This window comes from Heptranchias perlo, chromosome 1 (assembly GCF_035084215.1).
Source record: "Heptranchias perlo isolate sHepPer1 chromosome 1, sHepPer1.hap1, whole genome shotgun sequence".
Classification (NCBI taxonomy): domain Eukaryota; kingdom Metazoa; phylum Chordata; class Chondrichthyes; order Hexanchiformes; family Hexanchidae; genus Heptranchias; species Heptranchias perlo.
Window position 1 is genome coordinate 71,927,581 of NC_090325.1, and position 22,264 is coordinate 71,949,844.

The following is a 22,264-nucleotide window of genomic DNA, read 5'->3' on the forward strand; positions in this document are numbered from 1 at the left end:
GTCACACCGCAGGTAAAGGGTGTACAGGCAGGCAGTGAATGGGTGACCACCAAGCAGAGTAAGAGGTGCAGGCAGGTAGTGTAGGGGTCCCCTGTGGCCATCCCCCTCTCAAACAGGTATAACGTTTTGGATACTGTTGGGGGAGATGGCTCACCAGGGGAAGGTGACAGCGGCCAGGTTCATGGCACCGTGGCTGGCTCTGCTGCACAGGAGGGCAGGAAAAAGAGTGGCAGAGCTATAGTGATAGGGGACTCGATTGTAAGGGGAATAGACAGGCGTTTCTGCGGACGCAACCGAGACTCCAGGATGGTATGTTGCCTCCCTGGTGCAAGGGTCAGGGATGTCTCGGAGCGGCTGCAGGACATTCTGGAGGGGGAGGGTGATCAGCCAGTTGTCGTGGTGCATATAGGTACCAACGATATAGGTAAAAAACGGGATGAGGTTCTACAAGCTGAATTTAGGGAGTTAGGAGTTAAACTAAAAAGTAGGACCTCAAAGGTAGTAATCTCAGCATTTCTACCAGTGCCATGGGCTAGTCAGAGTAGGAATGACAGGATAGCAAGGATGAATATGTGGCTTGAGAGATGGTGCAAGAGGGAGGGATTCAAATTCCTGGGCCTTTGGAACCGGTTCTGGGGAGGTGGGACCAGTACAAATTGGACGGTCTGCATCTGGGCAGGACTGGAACCAATGTCCTAGGGGGAGTGTTTGCTAGTGCTGTTGGGGAGGGTTTAAACTAATGTGGCAGGGGGATGGGAACCGATGCAGGAAGTCAGTGGGAAGTAAAATGGTGACAGAAACAAAAGGCAGTAAGGGAGAGTGTACAAAACATGACCAGACAGATGGTCTGAGAAAGCAGGGCAAAGACCAAGGGAAGTCTAGATTAAACTGCATTTATTTCAATGCAAGAAGTCTGATGGGCAAGGCAGATGAACTCAGGGCATGGATGGGTACATGGGACTGGGATGTTATAGCTATTACTGAAACATGGCTAAGGGAGGGGCAGGACTGGCAGCTCAATGTTCCAGGGTACAGATGCTATAGGAAAGATAGAGCAGGAGGTAAGAGAGAAGGGGGAGTTGCGTTCTTGATTAGGGAGAACATCACGGCAGCAGTGAGAGGGGATATAGCCGAGGGTTCACCCACTGAGTCTATATGGGTAGAACTGAAAAATAAGAAGGGAAGAGATCACTTTGATAGGATTGTACTACAGACCCCCAAATAGTCAACGGGAAATTGAGGAGCAAATATGTAAGGAGATTACAGACAGCTGCAAGAAAAATAGGGTGGTAATAGTAGGGGACTTTAACTTTCCCAACATTGACTGGGACAGCCATAGCATTAGGGGCTTGGATGGAGAGAAATTTGTTGAGTGTATTCAGGAGGAATTTCTCATTCAGTACGTGGACGGCCCGACTAGAGAGGGGGCAAAACTTGACCTCCTCTTGGGAAATAAGGAAGGGCAGGTGACAGAAGTGTTAGTGAGGGATCACTTTGGGACCAGTGATCATAATTCCATTAGTTTTAAGATAGCTATGGAGAAGGATAGGTCTGGCCCAAAAGTTAAAATTCTAAATTGGGGAAAGGCCAATTTTGATGGTATTAGACAGGAACTTTCAGAAGTTGATTGGGAGAGTCTGTTGGCAGGCAAAGGGACGTCTGGTAAGTGGGAGGCTTTCAAAAGTGTGTTAACCAGGGTTCAGGGTAAGCACATTCCTTATAAAGTGAAGGGCAAGGCTGGTAGAAGTAGGGAACCTTGGATGACTTGGGAGATTGAGGCCCTAGTCAAAAAGAAGAAGGAGGCATATGACATGCATAGGCAGCTGGGATCAAGTGGATCCCTTGAAGAGTATAGAGATTGCCGGAGTCGAGTTAAGAGAGAAATCAGGAGGGCAAAAAGGGGACATGAGATTGCTTTGGCAGATAAGGCAAAGGAGAATCCAAAGAGCTTCTACAAATACATAAAGGGCAAAAGAGTAACTAGGGAGAGAGGAGGGCCTCTTAAGGATCAACAAGGTCATCTATGTGCAGAACCACAGGAGATGGGTGAGATCCTAAATGAATATTTCGCATCGGTATTTACGGTTGAGAAAGGCATGGATGTTAGGGAACTTGGGGAAATAAATAGTGATGTCTTGAGGAGTGTACATATTACAGAGAGGGAGGTGCTGGAAGTCTTAACGCACATCAAGGTAGCTAAATCTCCGGGACCTGATGAAATATATCCCAGGATGTTATGGGAGGTTAGGGAGGAAATTGCGGGTCCCCTAGCAGAGATATTTGAATCATCAACAGCTACAGGTGAGGTGCCTGAAGATTGGAGGGTAGCAAATGTTGTGCCTTTGTTTAAGAAGGGCGGCAGAGAAAAGCCTGGGAACTACAGACCGGTGAGCCTGACATCTGTAGTGGGTAAGTTGTTAGAGGGTATTCTGAGAGACAGGATCTACAGGCATTTGGAGAGGCAGGGACTGATTAGGAACAGTCAGCATGGTTTTGTGAGAGGAAAATCATGTCTCACGAATTTGATTGAGTTTTTTGAAGGGGTAACCAAGAAGATCGATGAGGGCTGTGCAGTCGACGTGGTCTACATGGACTTTAGCAAAGCCTTTGACAAGGTACCGCATGGTAGGTTGTTACATAAGGTTAAATCTCACGGGATCCAAGGTGAGGTAGCCAATTGGATACAAAATTGGATTGATGACAGAAGATAGAGGGTGGTTGTAGAGGGTTGTTTTTCAAATTGGAGGCCTGTGACCAGCGGTGTGCCTCAGGGATCGGTGCTGGGTCCGCTGTTGTTTGTTATTTATATTAATGATTTGGATGAGAATTTAGGAGGCATGGTTAGTAAGTTTGCAGATGACACCAAGATTGGTGGCATTGTGGACAGTGAAGAAGGTTATCTAGGATTGCAACGGGATCTTGATAAATTGGGCCAGTGGGCCGATGAATGGCAGATGGAGTTTAATTTAGATAAATGTGAGGTGATGCATTTTGGTAGATCGAATCGGGCCAGGACCTACTCCGTTAATGGTAGGGCGTTGGGGAGAGTTATAGAACAAAGAGATCTGGGAGTACAGGTTCATAGCTCCTTGAAAGTGGAGTCACAGGTGGATAGGGTGGTGAAGAAGGCATTCAGCATGCTTGGTTTCATTGGTCAGAACATTGAATACAGGAGTTGGGATGTCTTGTTGAAGTTGTACAAGACATTAGTAAGGCCACACTTGGAATACTGTGTACAGTTCTGGTCACCCTATTATAGAAAGGATATTATTAAACTAGAAAGAGTGCAGAAAAGATTTACTAGGATGCTACCGGGACTTGATGGTTTGACTTATAGGGAGAGGTTGGATAGACTGAGACTTTTTTCCCTGGAGAGTAGGAGGTTTAGGGGTGATCTTATAGAAGTCTATAAAATAATGAGGGGCATAGATAAGGTAGATAGTCAAAATCTTTTCCCAAAGATAGGGGAGTCTATAACGAGGGGGCATAGATTTAAGGTGAGAGGGGAGAGATACAAAAGGGTCCAGAGGGGCAATTTTTTCACTCAAAGGGTGGTAAGTGTCTGGAACGAGCTGCCAGAGGCAGTAGTAGAGGCGGGTACAATTTTGTCTTTTAAAAAGCATTTGGACAGTTACATGGGTAAGATGGGTATAGAGGGATATGGGCCAAGTGCAGGCAATTGGGACTAGCTTAGTGGTATAAACTGGGCGACATGGACATGTTGGGCCGAAGGGCCTGTTTCCATGTTGTAAACTTCTATGATTCTATTCTTTTTGAAGGAGAAAACAGCCTTTAGCAGAGAGGGAACAGTGACTGGTGGCGATCCTGGAAACCTGTGGCTTCTGACCCAAATGAAGAAGGTTTTTGCTGTCCACCACCACCTCCAGTGGAAAGTAAGTGAAGTTGAGGGCAATCCAATTTTAGAACGGCAGGGTTCCTGAAATTGCAGGCAGTAATTGATTACACTCACATGACCCTACATGCTTCATTGCACAATTCCGCTATCTATAGGAATTGCAAAGGGTTCTACTATCTCAATGTTCAGCTCATCTGTAACCACGAGCACTGAAGATCCAATGTAAATGCTCACATTCATAAGATGGCTAGCAGTGGTTTGTTAATATGGGCATCTTAGAATTAAGGTGAGCCCTGAGATGTACTTGCTGTAGAATTTTTACTACCGTGTGCGTAACTTGGGTCTACATGCTTTCTGGCACTTATGCAGTGTGGGGGCTAGTGGAATTTGTTTCTGTCCTGTGGTTCTGTATTATCATCTATGTCCATTTCGGGCATGCCCTTGCTACTGGGCATCACCTCATCATAGCCATTGATCAGCATGACAGCAAATCTAATGACACCGATGAGATCAGTGAAGCCCTGTCTCAGGGTTCTCTCTATCCAATTGCCAAGCCTTCTGAAGCTAGAAGAGATAGCTCATCCCACTTGGCATATGTTTATGAGGCCCACATACACGTGAAGCGTAGGCCTTGAAACCACAATCATAAAATTGGGCATGGCGCGCAGTGGTCCAGTACCCAATTTCGCAATTTGTACCTGCCACCTGCAGGGCCCCGGTGGTGTCAGGCCTTGCAAAATTGGGGTTATTGTGTTCTCACTGAAAACATGCCATAACCTTATTTAAATATTACAATGAATTTAAATGAAGCCTAGCAAAATTTTATGTTTACTTTGGATAGGATCATGCTGGGTGCTCCCTTCACACATCTGAAATGTGCCTAAGGAAAGCTCCATCTATGGCGGAGCTGCTAAAGGGGTAGAGGGATTTTACCTGTTTTTATTTTCCAGTTTTACAGCAAGGTTTTAGAATTAGTTTTGTTATTAAATTTTGTTTGCTATTTTTATGAAAATTGTTTTCCTCTATGGTTTTAAAAAAAAATAGAATCTTTTTCTCTCAAGAATATGCAATTTTTGTGTGAAAATTGCTGAATAGTGTCTGCTAATTCACTAGAGAGCTGACATTAATCAAACCATTTACAAGACTGGAGCAGAATAGGAAAAGTTTAAAAAATAGGTAACATGAAAAAGGAGCTCTTAGAATACAAACCTTTATGAGGGCTCAGGGAATGACAAGGCATCTAAGATTCTCGTGACAGTTGGCAACTCAAGTTAAAATCAACAATAGGTGTTAATGGACCACAAATACTGTATTTCATGGTTGAATTGGTACAAGAATGTACACCAGGAAGATCAGCAGGTATCAGAGTTGGACTGCTTGCTCCTTTCATTATGCCACCAACTGTATCTGCAGACCCTGGCACACCTACTTGGCAATGACCACGTGGAACTGGTCCTTTGAAGACGTGTGTCATCAGTGTCAATTGTAATTTGCAACTTGAATGTGTGTCATGCTGGAGTAGCTATGCGTTGAGTATGAATAATAAGCATTGAAAGAGTTGTATGATTGTGTGAAGGCGTGGCACGAGCGAGTAGTATATGTGGAACAGGTTGATAGGCAACACTTTATGGCAGGCATTCTTGGATCATCTAGTATCTTGTAAATGGTACCTATTAAATAAAATGTTGTTGTATAGCTAAAGTCCTGGTCTGACAAGTGTATATTCAATTCACCTACCAAGGAGGAGAATTGTATGGTGGCACATGGGAGATTCTAGTAAGCTAGTCTACAGTGGCAAGCATTCTCTGTTCAACCCCCAAGTCTTACTATTGTTAGATAGAAAAACTCTGGTTTAACCTAGATATTGGACAGACCCAAGGTCTGCTTTTGCAGCGGTTGGTGACACGGAACTAGAGTAAATATCTAGCATAAAAATCTTAAGATTGCCCTGGAGTGCCAAACAGAGCAACCCTCCTCCCATCCACCTCATACACTTTGTCAGCCATCAAACAAGGGTTTCAGGTGCTGTGCTGCTTTATCACTTGGCCACAATCTCCATTTGCTGCCTTCACATTTATTTTACCTTCCCATTCCTTTTGCCTCATACAGCCTTAGAAAAATTGAAAAGTACATTTAAAATACTTACACCTTCATAAAAGCTGAAGCAATATTTTTTCAAATTTTATGTGGCCACTTACTTTTAGGTAGCAGCATTCCTTTAAATTTTAGAAGGAGCCCTTCCAAGGTAGCTCATATGTGCTATTTCCTGTCCTTTCTTCTGATGAGATCCCACTGCCAGGACCAATATGGACCCAGAGCTCATCATGAATAAATCAATATGACTGACCTCGAGAATTTACTGCTGACATTGGAAAATTCACACTTAGGATCGCAAGATAGATAGATAAGGAAGACCATTTGCCTCACCCAGCTCATCTACCCAGGAAAAAAATACTGGGCTCCCACCACATCATCCTCAATATATGAATCCAAGATTTTAGCCTTCACTATCCTACCCCACAAGTTGATCACTCTTTGTGTGACGAACATCATAGTCCTAAACTGGCCTCCTGTCAAGTTGGACCTGCACCCTTTGTCCTACTGTCATGGTTTAGTGCTTGGAATTCTGGGTCCAAAAATCCGTAGGCCTGACATTCCAGCGTATCAGGATGTGCCCACCCATGACCTTTGGTGCTGACCCTGCCAAACATATGTGGGGTCTGAGCAAGATCACCTTATTTAAACATGCACCAATGTCAATAGAGATGCATCTAAAGTACTTGTCACTAGGGGACACTGCAAAATGTGTCCTGGGGCATTAGAGAGCTGACTCTCTATGAGGAGCAAGCCACTGAGCTGGTGGGGGATCACTCTGCTCAAGCCATGGGAGATGGTGAGATCAGTACAGGCTACAGGTTACTGAGTGCAGACTGACTTTCACCATGTCATCGCTACAAAGCAGCAGTCAGCCAGAAGCCTCATCAGCCTTCACCGTCTCAAGCAGTTATGTTCATCCATTCTTAGGTTATACCCTACTTTTCTGCAAGTCCATCACAACAGGCTGGGGGGAGGAGGAACAACAGAAAATGATTCAGTGGAAGCTGATAAGAAGGAGGAAGGAATTTCTTTCTGGTAAACTATGACGATGATGATGAAGAAGATGATAAGGACCAGACTGCACAAGAGCTACTGAATAAACATCCTGCCCCAACCCCTTTCATATCGCCCCCTGCGTCGCTTGCTTTCTCACTCCCACACATCCGCTCAGATATTTTTACCCTGGGGAAAGTAAATAGTGTTAATGAGGATGTGGTACCAGGTGATTCATAGAGCACGAGGGAACCGGAAGAGTGAGGATGTACTCGCTCCCCAGTGGAGAAGGCTTCGGAGTTGTGGGACCCCAATCTCATGGGTATGCATCTGCCAACAAGGATGTTCAAGGAACATTACACCTATGTGCAAGGTTTGAGGATGTGCGGCAACTAGCAGGGTTGATTCATTTGTGAACATCATGGAAGCTTTTTCTTCATTGCAGGCATCAATGGAGCGTGTTTCACTGGAACTTGTGACATTCTCCCACTTCACAAGTGTCCCAGAACCAGTCATTGCCTCCTCCTCTACTGGAACACAGACTGCTGCCCTGGTGGCATCGGGAGACCGATTATACAGCACGTTTTTAAAGGCTTTCAGACTCTTGGGACTGGGATGCAGGCCGCTGCCTCACAGGCTTTCAAGAAATGATAGGAGCCCATCATCACCTTCTCAGAGCAACTAGGGATGGGCAATAAATGCAGCCTTGTCAGCATCTGTGAACAAATAAAAAAAGCTTTTGTGTTTCTAAGCACTAAAGAGAATGTTTACAATAATCTGAAATAAAAGCAGAAAATACTGGAAACACTCAGCAGGTCAGGCAGCATCTGTGGAGAAAAACAGAGTTAACGTTTCAGGTTGATGAGCTTTCATCAGAACAGTAGGCAATATTTTGCTTTTGTTTGTAATAATCTGTCTGATTAGGTAATGCCATCTAATTGAGTTTTACGTTCCTGTAGAACTATACTTTTATAATGTAATTTTTCATTTTATATCAAGAGTTTTGATGACCATGACATTAACTAGTTTCTACCTTTTTTGTTCTCTAAGACATGATTGGAAAGATTTACAAATCTTATTTTACCATCTCATATTTTACTCAATAGTTTTTAATTCAGCAATTATAGTAACTAACCTTAATTGAACTTAGATTTACATTGTCTACTGTTCCAGCTGTAGTTTGCTTATTGTGCTAGCTGTTCCTCATTTTTTACTCTGTTGTGCCACTTGTATTGAACTTCACAGCTGTACAAACTGTATAGTGCCACATGTGCATATTAAGCCTACTTTGCTTTTTGTACCAACTGTGCCATTTATGTTGTTGAAGCAAAATTGTGTCAGCAGTGCCAGCTCCATATCTTTGCCAAGAATGCTGAGTGTCAGATAAGTCCCATCTGCCAGTTCAGCTATGGGTCAGGCCAAATATGTGCAAGTATGTCACAGAGACGTACTGAAACATGATGTTACCAGATTTAGTGAAAAGCTATGTACTATTCTAAACAGATAATCTTGCAATCACTCTTTGTGCTGTCTCCTTGTACATTTTGACATTACAATTCAAAAATCCAGAAAGCATAAAGATACAAAAATGTTTACACGCTCAGAAATAAGGGGCCCGATTTTAGCACCCGCTCTCGGGTGCGTTCTCGGCAGGGGGGCCTCGAAAATCGGAAAAAGGACGACCCCGACCGGATCGCGCCTCGATCCCGCGCCAACGTGCGCACGCAGACCCCGCAGGTGGGAATCCCGCAGGCACTTAAAGCCAGCGGGGTTCCACTTGAGAGTATTTATGTAGCTATTTCAGGTCATTAACTGACCTGATTGAGCTGTTTTTTTACCAAGTGTGGGATTTTACGTTGAACTGAGACTGTTTCCCATACTGGGGGAAACACTCTCACTCCCAACGGACGTGTTGCAGCCAGCAGCCTGTGGCAGCTGCCAAGGTGCATTCCACAGGTGGGTGGGGAGAGCCTTCACCAACGCAGGAGGACACTCCGTAACATTGGGCAACGCCTGCCCTCCACCACCCTCCTCCAAGCAAGAAGATTCACCGGCGTGGAACCGCAACCCCTGTGCGAGGACACACGTTTCTACCGTGCACAACCCCTCAGACCTACACCTGCCAGATGGGTGCTGCGTTGACATCCTCGGAGGACGAACAGCATGACCAGCCTCAGCAGCCTCGCAGTCCGCCTCAGAGACGTGGATCCCCACAACACGGTGCTGTGGCACATCCACCTGCACAGCAGGATGGAGGGCAACCGCAGAGAGAGATGCGTCGCAGGAGGCATTACCCTCCGCAAAGGGTCTACAGACCGAGGCTCAACTTCATGGACCTCTCTGAGCAGCAGTGCATACGTAGGCTCAGAGTCACTTGCCAGGTAGTCGCCGACATCTGCAGCCTCCTTAATGACGAGCTGCTCCCGGATGGACCAAGCAGCATCTTCTTACCCGTCGCCGTCAAAGTCACCACTGCCCTCAACTTCTTCGCCTCCGGATCCTTCCAGGGTGCTACGGGGGACATTACCGGGGTCTCTCAGTCGTCTGCACACAAGTGCATAAGGCAGGTCACCGATGGGTTGTTCCGCAGGGCCTCGAACTACATCAACTTCGCCATGGATGAGCGCAGCCAGACGGAGAGGGCGGTTGGATTCCATGATGTGGCTGGCTTCCCATGGGTGCAGGGTGTAATCGATTGCACCCACATAGCAATACGGGCACCTCCACATGAGCCAGGGATGTTCATCAACAGGAAGGGGTATCACTCCATGAACGCCCAGCTCATTTGTGACCACTGCCAGAGATTCCTACACGTGTGCGCCAGATACCCTGGCAGCTGCCACGATGCCTTCATCCTCAGGGAGTCCACCGTCCCGCCCCTATTCCACGCACCAAACACCGGCAACGGCTGGGTCCTCGGCGACAAGGGATATCCCCTGCACACGTGGCTTATGACACCTCTGAGGAACCCCATCACCGAGGCGCAGCGTCAATATAATGACAGCCACATTGCTACCAGGTCTACAACTGAGCAGGCTATAGGGCTGCTCAAGATGCGCTTCAGGTGCCTTGATCGTTCCAGGGTAGCGCTCCAATACATGCCACTCAGAGTGGGACGAATTATAGTTGTCTGCTGTGCCCTGCACAACAGAGAGGGGTGCCGCTGGAGGAGGCCCCATGCACACCCGCCACCCACATTGAGGACGACGATGAGGAGGAGGAGGAGGAGGAGGAGGAGGAGTAGTACGAGCGAGAGGAGGAGGAATGACCCATGGGCCGAACACCGGCGCACCTGCGTGCTCGTCAGGCCAGGGAGGCACTCATATGCCAATGGTTCTCCTAACATCACACTGTGTGAGGCGTTCACATATCATAACGTGCACAGACGAGGGTCCATACAGGCTCACTCCACAGAAGAGTGGTGCCTGTACACCTGCACCCACTGTATTATGCCCAATGGGTGGGACCGGGTGTTCGTCGTCACGATGAGGCGCACGGAAGGGACCTAGTGCACAAGCCGCAGAATTATGGACAAGAGGTGGCAGCATTGGTGAGAAAAATTCAGTTTATTGTGTGGTGCCAATCAAGGATTAGAAATAAAAAGATAACAAATCGACAAACATCCTGGTGCAATCCCTGTGTGTTCACAGAACCTTCGGTTTTCTTTTTCTGGAACCCCTACGTGATGCTACCCCTGTGGCTCCAGCAGAGGTGGTGGCAGGTTGCTCCTGTTGGTGCCCTGACCGGGTAGATGCTTTGGGCCAACGCCCCCTGGGTTTCAGTGCCCATGAGGGCACCTCCATAGACTGCTCCTCCTGCACCTGTGCAGGGGCAGACTCGGCCACCTGGAGAGGAGGGACTATTGCGGGCACTGGTTGAGAGGGGGGCAACGGGTGAGACGTGGGGGCACCTTGAGTAGCGTCCACACTTCCATGTCCCCGTTCACCATCTTCCCTCTCATGGCCTAGGCCCACATCACTCCTTCCAACCTGCTGGACGGCAGTTTGGATGACGTGTGTGAGACCTTGCAAGGCCACCTCCAATGTATCTGTCAACCTGTTTATGGCGGCAGAATGCTGCTCACCCTGAATCCGAACAGCCGTTGTGAGGGCCTGGATGGACTCATCGTTGAGCTGTGCGTGACACTCGAGGGAGGCTAGCCTGTCCTCCACCGCAGACATTCCCGCACCTACCCGCGACACTATCTCAGAGATGCCTTCACGTCCCTGCGACACTATCTCGGCGATACCCTCCTGCACCTGTGCCACCATTCCCCTCATGCAGGAGTTGGACTCCTCCATCCTCCGTGCGATTGTGGAGAGTGCGCGTGGCACCTCTCCCAGTACCTCGGCAATGTGCTGGTGCCCCTCGACGACTCTCCTTTTGACTGGTGGCCCCTGGATTCAGCATCTGGGTCCGGCTGAGCAGAGCCTGGAGAAGAGTGCTCCCACCGACGCGGACCCTCCGCGGCTGACCCTGCCACCAGGGTCTGCTCATGCTCACGTGTGCGCGGTGATTCACCATGTGCAATCCCAACTAACTGAGGGGGGGGACCCACCGAGGTGTGTGTATCTGCGCTGGTGCATGCTTGGCTCATGTGTGACGATGCACCCTCAGAGACCGGCAGGTCCTCTGAGGAATCGCCCTCAACGGATACGGCGCTCGCAGACGGCCCTTCAAGAGAACAGAGGGCAATATCAGGCATGTGACCAAATGTGGCGGTGCGGCATATGCCATGTGATGCTAAGATCATTCGCGATCATGAGTGCTGAGTGTCAGCTTTCCCTTACCGGCCGTTTCGCCAGACCCAGCCTCGCCATCCGCCACGGACAATGTAGCGTGTGGCTGATCTCCAACGCCTCCACCTCGGCATCTGTCAGAGCCACCTCGTGTGGCGGGCCACCTCCAGTGCGGGCCCTTTCCCGGGCGTTCTTGCAACGCTTCTCCTGTGAGGGCAAAACACAAAAACGTTATTGAGTGATGATTGCATTGTGAGAGGCTTCAAGCATTGGTGTGAGTGGGTTGAGCGTGTGGCAGATGGATGGGAGGATGCGTGTGCCACATGGCCATCCCATTGTATGGGCATTGGGGTGTGTGGTAGTGGTCGAGTGGGGACAGGGACGGTGGGTACGTGCAGGCACTGTGAGGATGCTAGTTGGGTGGCTGTGAGGATTGGTGCAGGAGCGCTGTGCTGTCAGTGGAGATGGGGTTGTGAGGTGTTTGAGGTGATGTGGAAGACGGAGTGAGGCAGAGTGCGTTAGTGTACTCACTTTCCCGGACCTGGTAAGGTCATTGAATCTCTTCCGGCACTGCATCCAGGTTCGGGTGGTGTTGCCCCTGCTCGTGACCTCCGGCGCCACCTCCTCCCATGCCTTCTTGGTGGCGGAGCCAGGGCACCTCCTTCCATCACTCGGGAACAGCGTCTCCCTCCTCATCCGGACCCCGTCCAGCAGCACCTGGAGGGCGTGGTCCGTAAATTGGGGAGCAGCCTTACCCCTGCCTTCCTCCATGTTGCCTGGACTCTTGGTTGTGGCTGGAGGAGCTTTGGTGGACTGCCCTTTTAAATAGAGCTCCACCTTCGCTCAGACGTCACTGCGCATGCGCAGCCCGCCGGCGCGCAGCTGAGAAGCGGAGAACCCATAACTGCCGGCTAATTGCCTCAATTAGCCCGTGATCGCGCGCGCAACGCACTCAATTCAGACGGCACGTTTTTCATGCGCCCGAATGACCACCCGCCGAGAACCCGCACCCCTGGTAAAATCGGGCCCAAGGAAACATTATGCTGATACCTTTATGGATTCCCTTATAGATGTCACAGATTAAAATGATACAAAGAGCATTTTTTGGATTCAATTTGACAAGACAGAAGAAAACCACACATTAGGCATCTATTTTTTATTTTTTTTAAGAAATTCTTTGGGCGGTTTTACATAAAGATCCTTCCATGCAGTTTTACCAGTTTACAAATCCAAAGTTGTGCTATGACATTTGCTCAAACACAAAGAGAGAAAAGCTTTTTCTGTCAAAAGATTTTACTTGGGAATAGCTTTTAAATTAACCACTAAGAATACAAAGTTTTGAGAGTTATTTTTATTACTTTAATTCACAACCAAGGGAGTTATTTGCACTACAGAGATCTAATGGAAATGTCCTTTGGCCTAGTTCTCGTGCAGATCGTAGTTGCCTGAGGTGTTGTTTCATTTCCTCAGTTACATGATATATTCTTCCTTCCACATCAGGGACAGGAGCAACTACAATTTTGTCATCAGCTTTCTTTTCAAAATCTAAGAAATAATAATAATAATGAAATTACCAGTTAGTATGGGGCTAATGAAAAACAAGAAATGTCTGCTTTTTCCTGTAATCAACAACCTGCAAACAAAATTGCAAGAACATCTGGCAATTTTACCAGTGGTCATTGCTGAGAAAAACAGATATTTCCCCATTTTTTTTTGTTAAAAGTGGAATTTTATCCCAGCTTTAGGATACTTATATGGACATACTGACTAGTTCAATACAAATGTGTGTCCAGGCTACACAGTAAAACCCTAATTATGTATATGCCTATGGTTTGACTTGAATAAATTATGTTTATTAAAGCTTAAAATTTATGAGTGAAAAAAATCATCTGCAGTTGGGCTGTTCAATTCTAATATTCATCTTGTTAATCCAAATGCCTATATATATATTTTATACATTTCTGAACAATGATGTAGATTGGGTATTGAGTTTTTCAATTTCCATCTACTTTATACATCTGCACTATATCAAGGGGATAATATACTACAGATGCATCAAACATTGCCTCAAGTCCTTTTCCTTTTCTAATAGACTATGTTCTTTTGTAAATCGGCCCCATCCACCTCTACATTCCCTCAGGGTCAGGCATGGTGACAGACACATAGCCTATCATATTGGTCCCTGTAAGATATACTATAAGGGAAACAAAATTAGTTTATGGATTAGGAGTGATTTCTACTGATATTATACTATTATAAACTGTTGTGGAAGAACAGCTCCTTTAACTAAAACAAATAAATGTACCTGTTATGGATGCAGCGTGGGAGACTTTGATTAAACTCATCCGATGTCCTGATTTACATTTCTTGAGTCCCTGAACAATTTTTACTGATTCAAAATGGTTAATGACAACAGTGGAGAGACTGGGAGCTGTTTCTGTATCAATCAGCCATTGACAATTACGGAACATCACATATCCATCCTTCCCCTGTAGAAATACAATATGTTGTTTTCATTGTAAAATTATTGCCAGTAAGCCAGAGTAAAATCTATGGGGGTGAATTTCCACGGAGTTCTCCCAGTTGTCCATTGTTTTTCAGGGGTTTCCACGACTCTTCTGCCAAAGCTGCGGCAGACAATCTGAGGAAATTCACCCCCATATATCTACCTACTTTTATATTAAAAATAGTGCGGGGTCTCAGGAGTCCAAATGTACTACGCCAGCAGATGGCGCTGTGAACGTAACATTACATGACAAATTGGAAACAATGTAGCAGTACCTAACGTTACATGACAGCCTCAACTGGAAGCCTTCATCTTTATCCACCTTTTTAAAAAAATAGCAATGATAGTTTCTCAGGAGCCATTAAACTGAGCAGAGAATATTACAATCAGCATGTGTGTTCTGATTTTGGTATCAGTTTATAAAAAATTGGAATGTACCTAAAGTAAGTACGATTTGCAGAAATAAGATTCAAGAATCTTTAAAAAGTGAGTCCGCACAGGAATGGTCAAACGCTACGCATGGGAAAGTAGGAATTACACTGAAGCAATATGGAAGAGGACAACTTGCAAAACTCTTGTGGAAACCAAGGAATGGAAGGAAGACTGCAAGTCAGAATAGCCTCTGGGCCCTTGGTGTGCAAGAACCAGATTGTCTGTGAAAATACCAGCAGAATGGAATTTCAAGGGTAAAGCAGTCCAACCAGTAACCTTCTTCCCTCTCCTGCTGAACCACCATCCCCACAACCCCCACCCCAATAAGGCTAAAAGTGTCTGAGCAGCAACATCCCTTCATTGCTGCTGACAATGAACGTCTGGCAACCTGTAGCACATTAGCTTGCTTGTGTTGCTCACTCCCCGTCACTTCAAAAGGAATTCTGCAATCACAGGAGACTTGCTTCTTAAGAGTTAAATTGAAAATCTGATCGTGCTCTAGAAATGTGTACTCCCACTTCCAGCTAATATTGGAATCAGGAGTAATTGCAATCTCCTTCAGAGCACACTCTGGGCCTGATGAAGGGAGAGGAATTATACTCATTCCCCCCTCATTGAGAACAAATGTGGGACCAGGTGTACATAAGGGTTGCTCCCACTGAAAGCAAATTTGAAGCTGGGATGATATTTTGAAATCCAACACTCGAGATAGTTTGCTGGGCTTTCCCCCTCACCTGCTGTCCTTTATCCGTCCCCCTCTTCTCTCGATCCCCATGCTCTTCTTACCCTCCCCTCTTTTTTTTCTCCCCCTCCACTCCTCTCCTCTCCTCTCCCTTCCCCCTCAACTCCACTGCCCCACCCTCCTCCCCTTCTTGTGCCCTCCATTCGCTTCCTGCTCTGCCTTCTCCAGTTTAGGTCTAATTATTCACCGCCCTCCAACCCTGCTTGACCTGAACACTACAGTTGGTCTTGCTTCCCTGTGTGCAATGCAACAGGAGATCACCTAGTTACAATCTAAAAGCTTTAGCTGTGTGACATCATACTTCAGATGTCACATTTCAAAGTGTCATAACTATATTTAAAATGAAAAACAGTCATTTCATACTGGCTTCCTCTGACCTGTACCGTTAAAAATCACCTTCAAAAACATACCACCACATTCCCACCCATTGCCACCTTAAATGGGCCCCTTTAGGAGGCCGAGGCGCCTATCTGACGCAGACGGGAGCCTCATTAACACATTTAAAATCGGACCCCGATGGCATTTAACTGCTGACTGAGCAGCTACCCTCCTCAGTAAAACGTGTTGGGAAAGAAGCAGAAGCCCTAAAAGGTATGTTTTAAAGTTTAAAATTATGGAGCCTGCAGAAGCAGGGCTAGCAGGCGGCCACTGGCCGCTCGATCTTCACCTCAGCCAGCTGCTTCTTTACGCCTGTTTCAGGGCATGCAGCTGGCTGGTGAGATGAGACCCAGGAGTTAATGTAGCCTAGGGTCAAATTGATGCCGTCGGAGTGGGGTTTGACACTCACCCAACCCCACCCCGGAATCCCACTCCCAGTGAAAATCCCCCCCCCCCTCCACCTATAAAGAACTGCCAAATGACAAACTTCCCTCATGTACAGTAATTAACCTCTAACTGACCTCAGGACATCTTGCTAACAATTAGACTTTGTGACCTTAAAGGGACTGATAAACATCAGAGTATCTATTGACACTGCTGTGTCAGCCAATGAGGCAGGGCTGGGCTTACAGCAAACAGACTATTTTACAGCAAACAAAGTCTATTTACTCAGCAAACAAGAGTCTATTTAAACACTAAAACAAACAGTCTACAGAGTCTATTTAAAAAGAGTCTCTACGAACGTCTCCCGAGAACAGCAGGATTATTTCTCCAGCAAAACGCAGTGAGTGGAGGATAGTGGTTTTGGCGGAAACCAAATTGAGCATCAGTGAGCAGGTTATTTGTCATGATGTGGAGATGCCGGTGATGGACTGGGGTGGACAAATGTAAGGAATCTTACAACACCAGGTTATAGTCCAACAGTTTTATTTGAAAATCACAAGCTTTCGGAGGCTTTCTCCTTCGTCAGGTGAGTGTATATATATGCGGTAACCTTCATGGAATCCCACACTCACCTGACGAAGGAGAAAGCCTCCGAAAGCTTGTGATTTTCAAATAAAACTGTTGGACTATAACCTGGTGTTGTAAGATTCCTTACAGGTTATTTGTGAGTAGGTGTCATTTAATGGCACTATTGATGACTCCTTCCATCACTTTACTGAGGAGGCTGATAGGGCAGTAATCGGCTTGGTTAGATTTATCCTGTTTTATGTGGATGAGACATAACTAGGCATTCTTCCACACTGTCCAGTGTCACAGCTGTACTGGAATAGCAAGGCTAGGTTTTCCTAGTCTTGAAAGACAGTTCATTTAAAGGGATAATGCATCTGCACCTGTCATCATCATGGAATGCATGTGCTCATATGGGGTGAACAGAAGTGTCCAAAGCATACAAACTTAAGAGTGGACCAGCAGATAAGGCTAGAGGTTGCAAAAATAGTAAAAAGACTGCACGAAAGGCTTTGTATCTGAATGCATATAGCATTTGCAATAAAATGGATGAATTGACAGCTCAAATAGAAATAAATATGTACGATCTGATAGCCATTACAGAGACATGGCTGCAAGATGACAAAGGCTGGAACCTGAATATTCAAGGGTACTTCACATTTTGGAAGGACAGGAAGCTAGGAAAAGGTGGAGGGGTAGCTCTGTTAATTAAAGATGACATGAGTATAATAGAAAGAAATGACCTTAGTTCTAAAGACCAAGATGTGGAATCAGTTTGGGTAGAGATAAGAAACAGTAAAGGCAGGAAGTCACTTGTCAGAGTAGTTTATAGGCCCCCTAACAGTAACCACACTGTAAGACAGGGTATACAGGAAGAAATAATGGGGGCTTGTGAGAAAGGAACAGCGATAATCATGGGTGATTTTAATCTAGATATAGATTGGAAGAATCTGATTGGCAAAGGTATCCTGGAAGATGAGTTCATAGACTGCTTTCAGGACAGATTCTTAGAGCAACACGTTCTAGAACCAACCAGAAAGCAGGCTATTCTAGATCTGGTAATGTGTAATAAGACAGGATTAATTAATGACCTCATTGTAAAGCAGCCTCTAGGTAGCAGTGATTACAATATGATTGAATTTCGCATTCAGTTTGAGGGAGAGAAGAGTAAGTCTAAGACTAGTGTTTTAAATTTAAATAAGGGCAATTATGAAGGCATGAAGACAGAGCTGGCTAAAGTGAACTGGGAAATTAGGGTAAGGGATATGTCAGTAGAGATGCAGTGGCAGAAGTTTAATGAGATATTTCATAACACTCAGCAAAGATACATTCTAGTGAGAAAGACAGACTCTAGGGGAAGGACGTACCATCCGTGGTTAACTAAGGAAGTTAAAGACAGTATCAAATTGAAAGAAAAAGCATACAATTCCGCAAAAATTAGTGGCAGGTCAGAAGATTGGACAGAATTTAAAAAACAGCAAAGAATGACAAAAAGAATAATAAGGAGGGAGAAATTAGAGTATGAGAGAAAGCTAGCTAGAAATATAAAAGGATAGTAAAAGATTCTACAGGTATTTAAAAAGGAAAAGAGTAAGTAAAGTGAGCATTGGTCCTCTAGAGAGTGAGTCTGGGGAATTCAAAATGGAGAATAAGGAAATGGCGGATGAATTGAACAGATATTTTGTGTCCGTCTTCACTGTAGAGGATACAAATAACATGCCAGAAATAACTGTGAATCAAGAGGTGAAAGGGAGGGAGGAACTTAAAACATTTACAATCACCAGGGAAAGGGTTCTGAAAAAAATTAGAGCTAAAAGTGGACAAGTACTCAGGTCCTGACAGACATCATCCTAGGGTCTTAAAAGAAGTGGCTGCAGAGATAGCAGATGCATTGGTATTAATTTTCCAAATTTTCTGAGATTCTGAAAGGGTCCCATCAGATTGGAAAATAGCGAAAGGAACTCCTCTATTCAAGAAAGGAGGGAGGCAGAACGCAGGAAACTACAGGCCAGTTAGCTTAACATGTCATAGAGAAAATGCTAGAATCTATTATTAATGAGTTTATAGCAGGGCACTTAGAAAATCTCAATGCTATCAGGCAGAGTCAACACGGCTTTGTGAAAGGGAAATTGTGTTTGACTAATTTATTAGAGTTCTTTGAGAAAGTAACAAGCAACATAGATAAAAGGGATCCTGTGGATGTGGTGTACTTGGATTTCCAGAAGGCTTTTGACAAGGTGCCACATCAAAGGCTACTACACAAGATAAGAGCTCATGGTGTAGGGGTTAACATATTAGCATGGGTAAAGGATTGGTTAGCTAACAGGAAACAGAGTAGGCATAAATGGGTCATTTTCAGGTTGGCAAGATGTAACGAGTGGAGTGCCGCAGGGATCAGTGCTTGGGCCTCAACTATTTATAATCTATATCAATGACTTGGATGATGGGACCGGATGTATGGTTGCTAAATTTGCTGATGACACAAATGTAGGTAGGAAAGTAAGTTGTGAAGAGGACATAAGGAGTCTGCCAAGGGATATAGATAAGTTAAGTGAGTGGGCAAAAATTTGGCAGGTGGAGTATAATGTGGGAAAATGTCAACATGTCCATTTTGGCAGTTCATATAATAATATTATATTTAAATGGAGAGAGACTGCAGAACTCTGAGGTACAGAGGGATCTGGGTGTCCTAGTACATGAATCACAAAAAGTTAGTATGCAGGTGCAGCAAGCGATTAGGAAGGCAAATGGAATGTTGTCATTTATTGCAAGGGGAATTGAATTTAAAAGTAGAGATGTTTTGCTACAGTTGTACAGGGCATTGGTGAGACCACATTTAGAATACTGTTGGCAGTTTTGGTCTCCTTATTTAAGAAAGGACATAATTGCTTTAGAGGCGGTTCAGAGAAGGTTCACTCGACTAATTCCTGGGATGAGGGGTTATCTAGGAACATAGGACATAGGAACAGGAGTAGGCCATTCAGCCCCTTGTGCCTGCTCCACCATTTGATAAGATCATGGCTGATCTGTGATCTAACTCCATATACCTGCCTTTGGCCCATATCCCTTAATACCTTTGGTTGCCAAAAAGCAATCTATCTCAGATTTCAATTTAGCAATTGAGCTAGTATCAATTGCCGTTTGCGGAAGAGAGTTCCAAACTTCTACCACCCTTTGTGTGTAGAAATGTTTTCTAATCTCACTCCTGAAAGGTCTGGCTCTAATTTTTAGACTGTGCCCCCTACTCCTAGAATCCCCAACCAGTGGAAATAGTTTCTCTCTATCCACCCTATCTGTTCCCCTTAATATCTTATAAGCTTCGATCAGATCACCCCTTAACCTTCGAAACTCCAGAGAATACAAACCCAATTTGTGTAATCTCTCCTTGTAACTTAATCCCTGAAGTCCGGGTATCATTCTAGTAAACCTACGCTGCACTCCCTCCAAGGCCAATATGTCCTTCCAAAGGTGCGGTGCCCAGAACTGCTCACAGTACTCCAGGTGCGGTCTAACCAGGGTTTTGTATAGCTGCAGCATAACTTCTGCCCCCTTGTACTCCAGTCCTCCAGATATAAAGGCCAGCATTCCATTAGCCTTACTGATTATTTTCTGCACCTGTTCATGACACTTCAATGATCAATGTACCTGTACCCCTAGGTCCCTTTGGACATCCACTGTTTTTAACTTTTTCCATTTAGAAAGTACCCTGTTCTATCCTTATCTTATCTTATGAGGAGAGGTTGGACAAGTTAGGCCTGTATACATTGGAGTTTAGAAGAATGATGTGTGATCTTATTGAAACATATAAGATCCCGAGGGTAGATGCTGAGGGGATGTTTCCCCTTGTGGAAGAGACTAGAACTAGGGGCCACAGTTTAGAAATAAGGGGTCTCCCATTTAAGATGGAGATGAGGAGAATTTTTTTTTCTCAGAGGGTCGTGAGTCTGTGGAACTCCCTTCCCCAGACAGCGGTGGAGGCAGGGTCATTGAATATTTTTAAGGCTGAGTTGGATAGATTCCTGATTAACAAGCAAGTCAAAGGTTATAGCAGGTAGACGGGAAAGTAGGGTTGTGGTCGCAATCAGATCAGCCATGATCTTATCAAATGGCAGAGCAGGCTCGAGGGGCCGAATGGCCTACTTTTGCTCTCAATTCGTATGTCCATGACACTCACAACCCTTTAACATTATGTTCTCTCCCTGAAAACAGTTGTGCATAACCTACAACACAAAACTGTAACTAGGGGAGGGAAGAACAATACTAAAAACCCTGAGTCTATACGACGAGGAAGGTCTGCAGTTAATAAGCAGACAGGCAGGAAAGACTATGGGAGGCAATGAGGTGGCAAGAGAAGGTTGGTGAAGGCTTGATAAGACTCATCATATGTAATGCCATCTTCACATGCTTTCTCAAAGTATTGCAATGCCTTACACTCAGCCACTATTTAGGGCAAATATCAGTGTATGCACAGCTAAACAAGCTCTTTTATTTTTCTTGGATGCCTTGGAGAAAGAGGCCAGCCATTCTGAATACCAACTGGCCCCTTCCAGCTCTGCAACCTCTGCCACATCCTCACCAATTTTGACATGGCATCTCACCTACTTCAATACCAGCCCAGAGGCACCCACTTGAGAGGAAGTATTTAGTGAGTCAAAAAGGTTTTCATTGGGTGAAGCACTGAGGACTAGTGAGCGTAAGTACCTGAAAGTGGAAGACAGGGAGCATGCCATTCCTCAACAGAGGGTAGAGAAACGACTGCCCTCAGCTGAGGAGCTGAGAGACCCAGATCTCAGGCATCCAGTCTTCAAAAGAACAATGATTAGGGAGCACTAATCTCATGTGCCTGTAGTGGAGATGTCTTCCATGCATTTGTCTGATATGAAAACGTGGGAAGAGTCCACTACAGGCATCTGAAACACACTGCTGGTAGTTTCTCAGGACATGCAGAACACCCTGGAGAAAGTGACAGTTAGAGATTTCTGCAACAACAAGATATGGATTCAACATTGGTTAACAGACAGGAACCAAAGAATTTGGGTAGATAGTGTCGGTTGAATTGGAGAAGGGTTGGAAGTGGTGTACCTCACAGGTTAAGATCTGGGCCGACTTTTAGGATTGGTATAAACAGATGATTTGGACCAGGGCATAGCAAGCACAATCTTGAAATGTGCTGACGACACAAAATTAGGAGGTTGGCAAACAAGGAAGAGAACTGTAATCGACTTAATGAAGACATAGATTGATGGCAGAAGCATTTAATGTGGAGAAGTGTGATGTAATACATTTTGGCAGAACAAAAAACTAGGAATTGGAGTATGTGTATGTACACTCAATAGAAAGACGCTGAAGGGTGTAGATGAACTTGGAGACCTAGAAGGTAAAATATATAATTGTCTGAAAGTGCAAGTGCAGCTAGATAAAGTCATTAAAAAAAAACAGCATTTGGGGTTTTATAAACAGGTGTATAGGGTAAAGAAGTCGTGATAAATTTGTACAAAGCATTGGTTAGGTCACAGTTATAGAGTAGTATATGCTAGTAGTAGTTTTGGCCACCCCATTATACGAAAGAT

The 22,264-nt window shown here is 45.3% G+C and overlaps 1 protein-coding gene across 2 annotated transcripts in view; it reads right to left on the reverse strand.

Annotated features, from left to right (window-relative positions):
* Positions 1-12,881: 12,881 nt before the first annotated feature.
* The window catches only part of LOC137331464 (trifunctional nucleotide phosphoesterase protein YfkN-like), a 33,901-nt gene continuing 24,518 nt past the window's right edge, over positions 12,882-22,264 (reverse strand). For both annotated transcript variants that reach the window (XM_067995371.1, XM_067995303.1), the window contains exons 5-6: positions 13,991-14,174; positions 12,882-13,230 (exon numbers count right to left, since the gene is read on the reverse strand). In XM_067995371.1, coding sequence (XP_067851472.1) covers positions 13,040-13,230; positions 13,991-14,174 — 375 coding nt within the window. In that variant the 3' untranslated portion in view covers positions 12,882-13,039. The remainder of the gene's footprint in view (positions 13,231-13,990; positions 14,175-22,264) is intronic.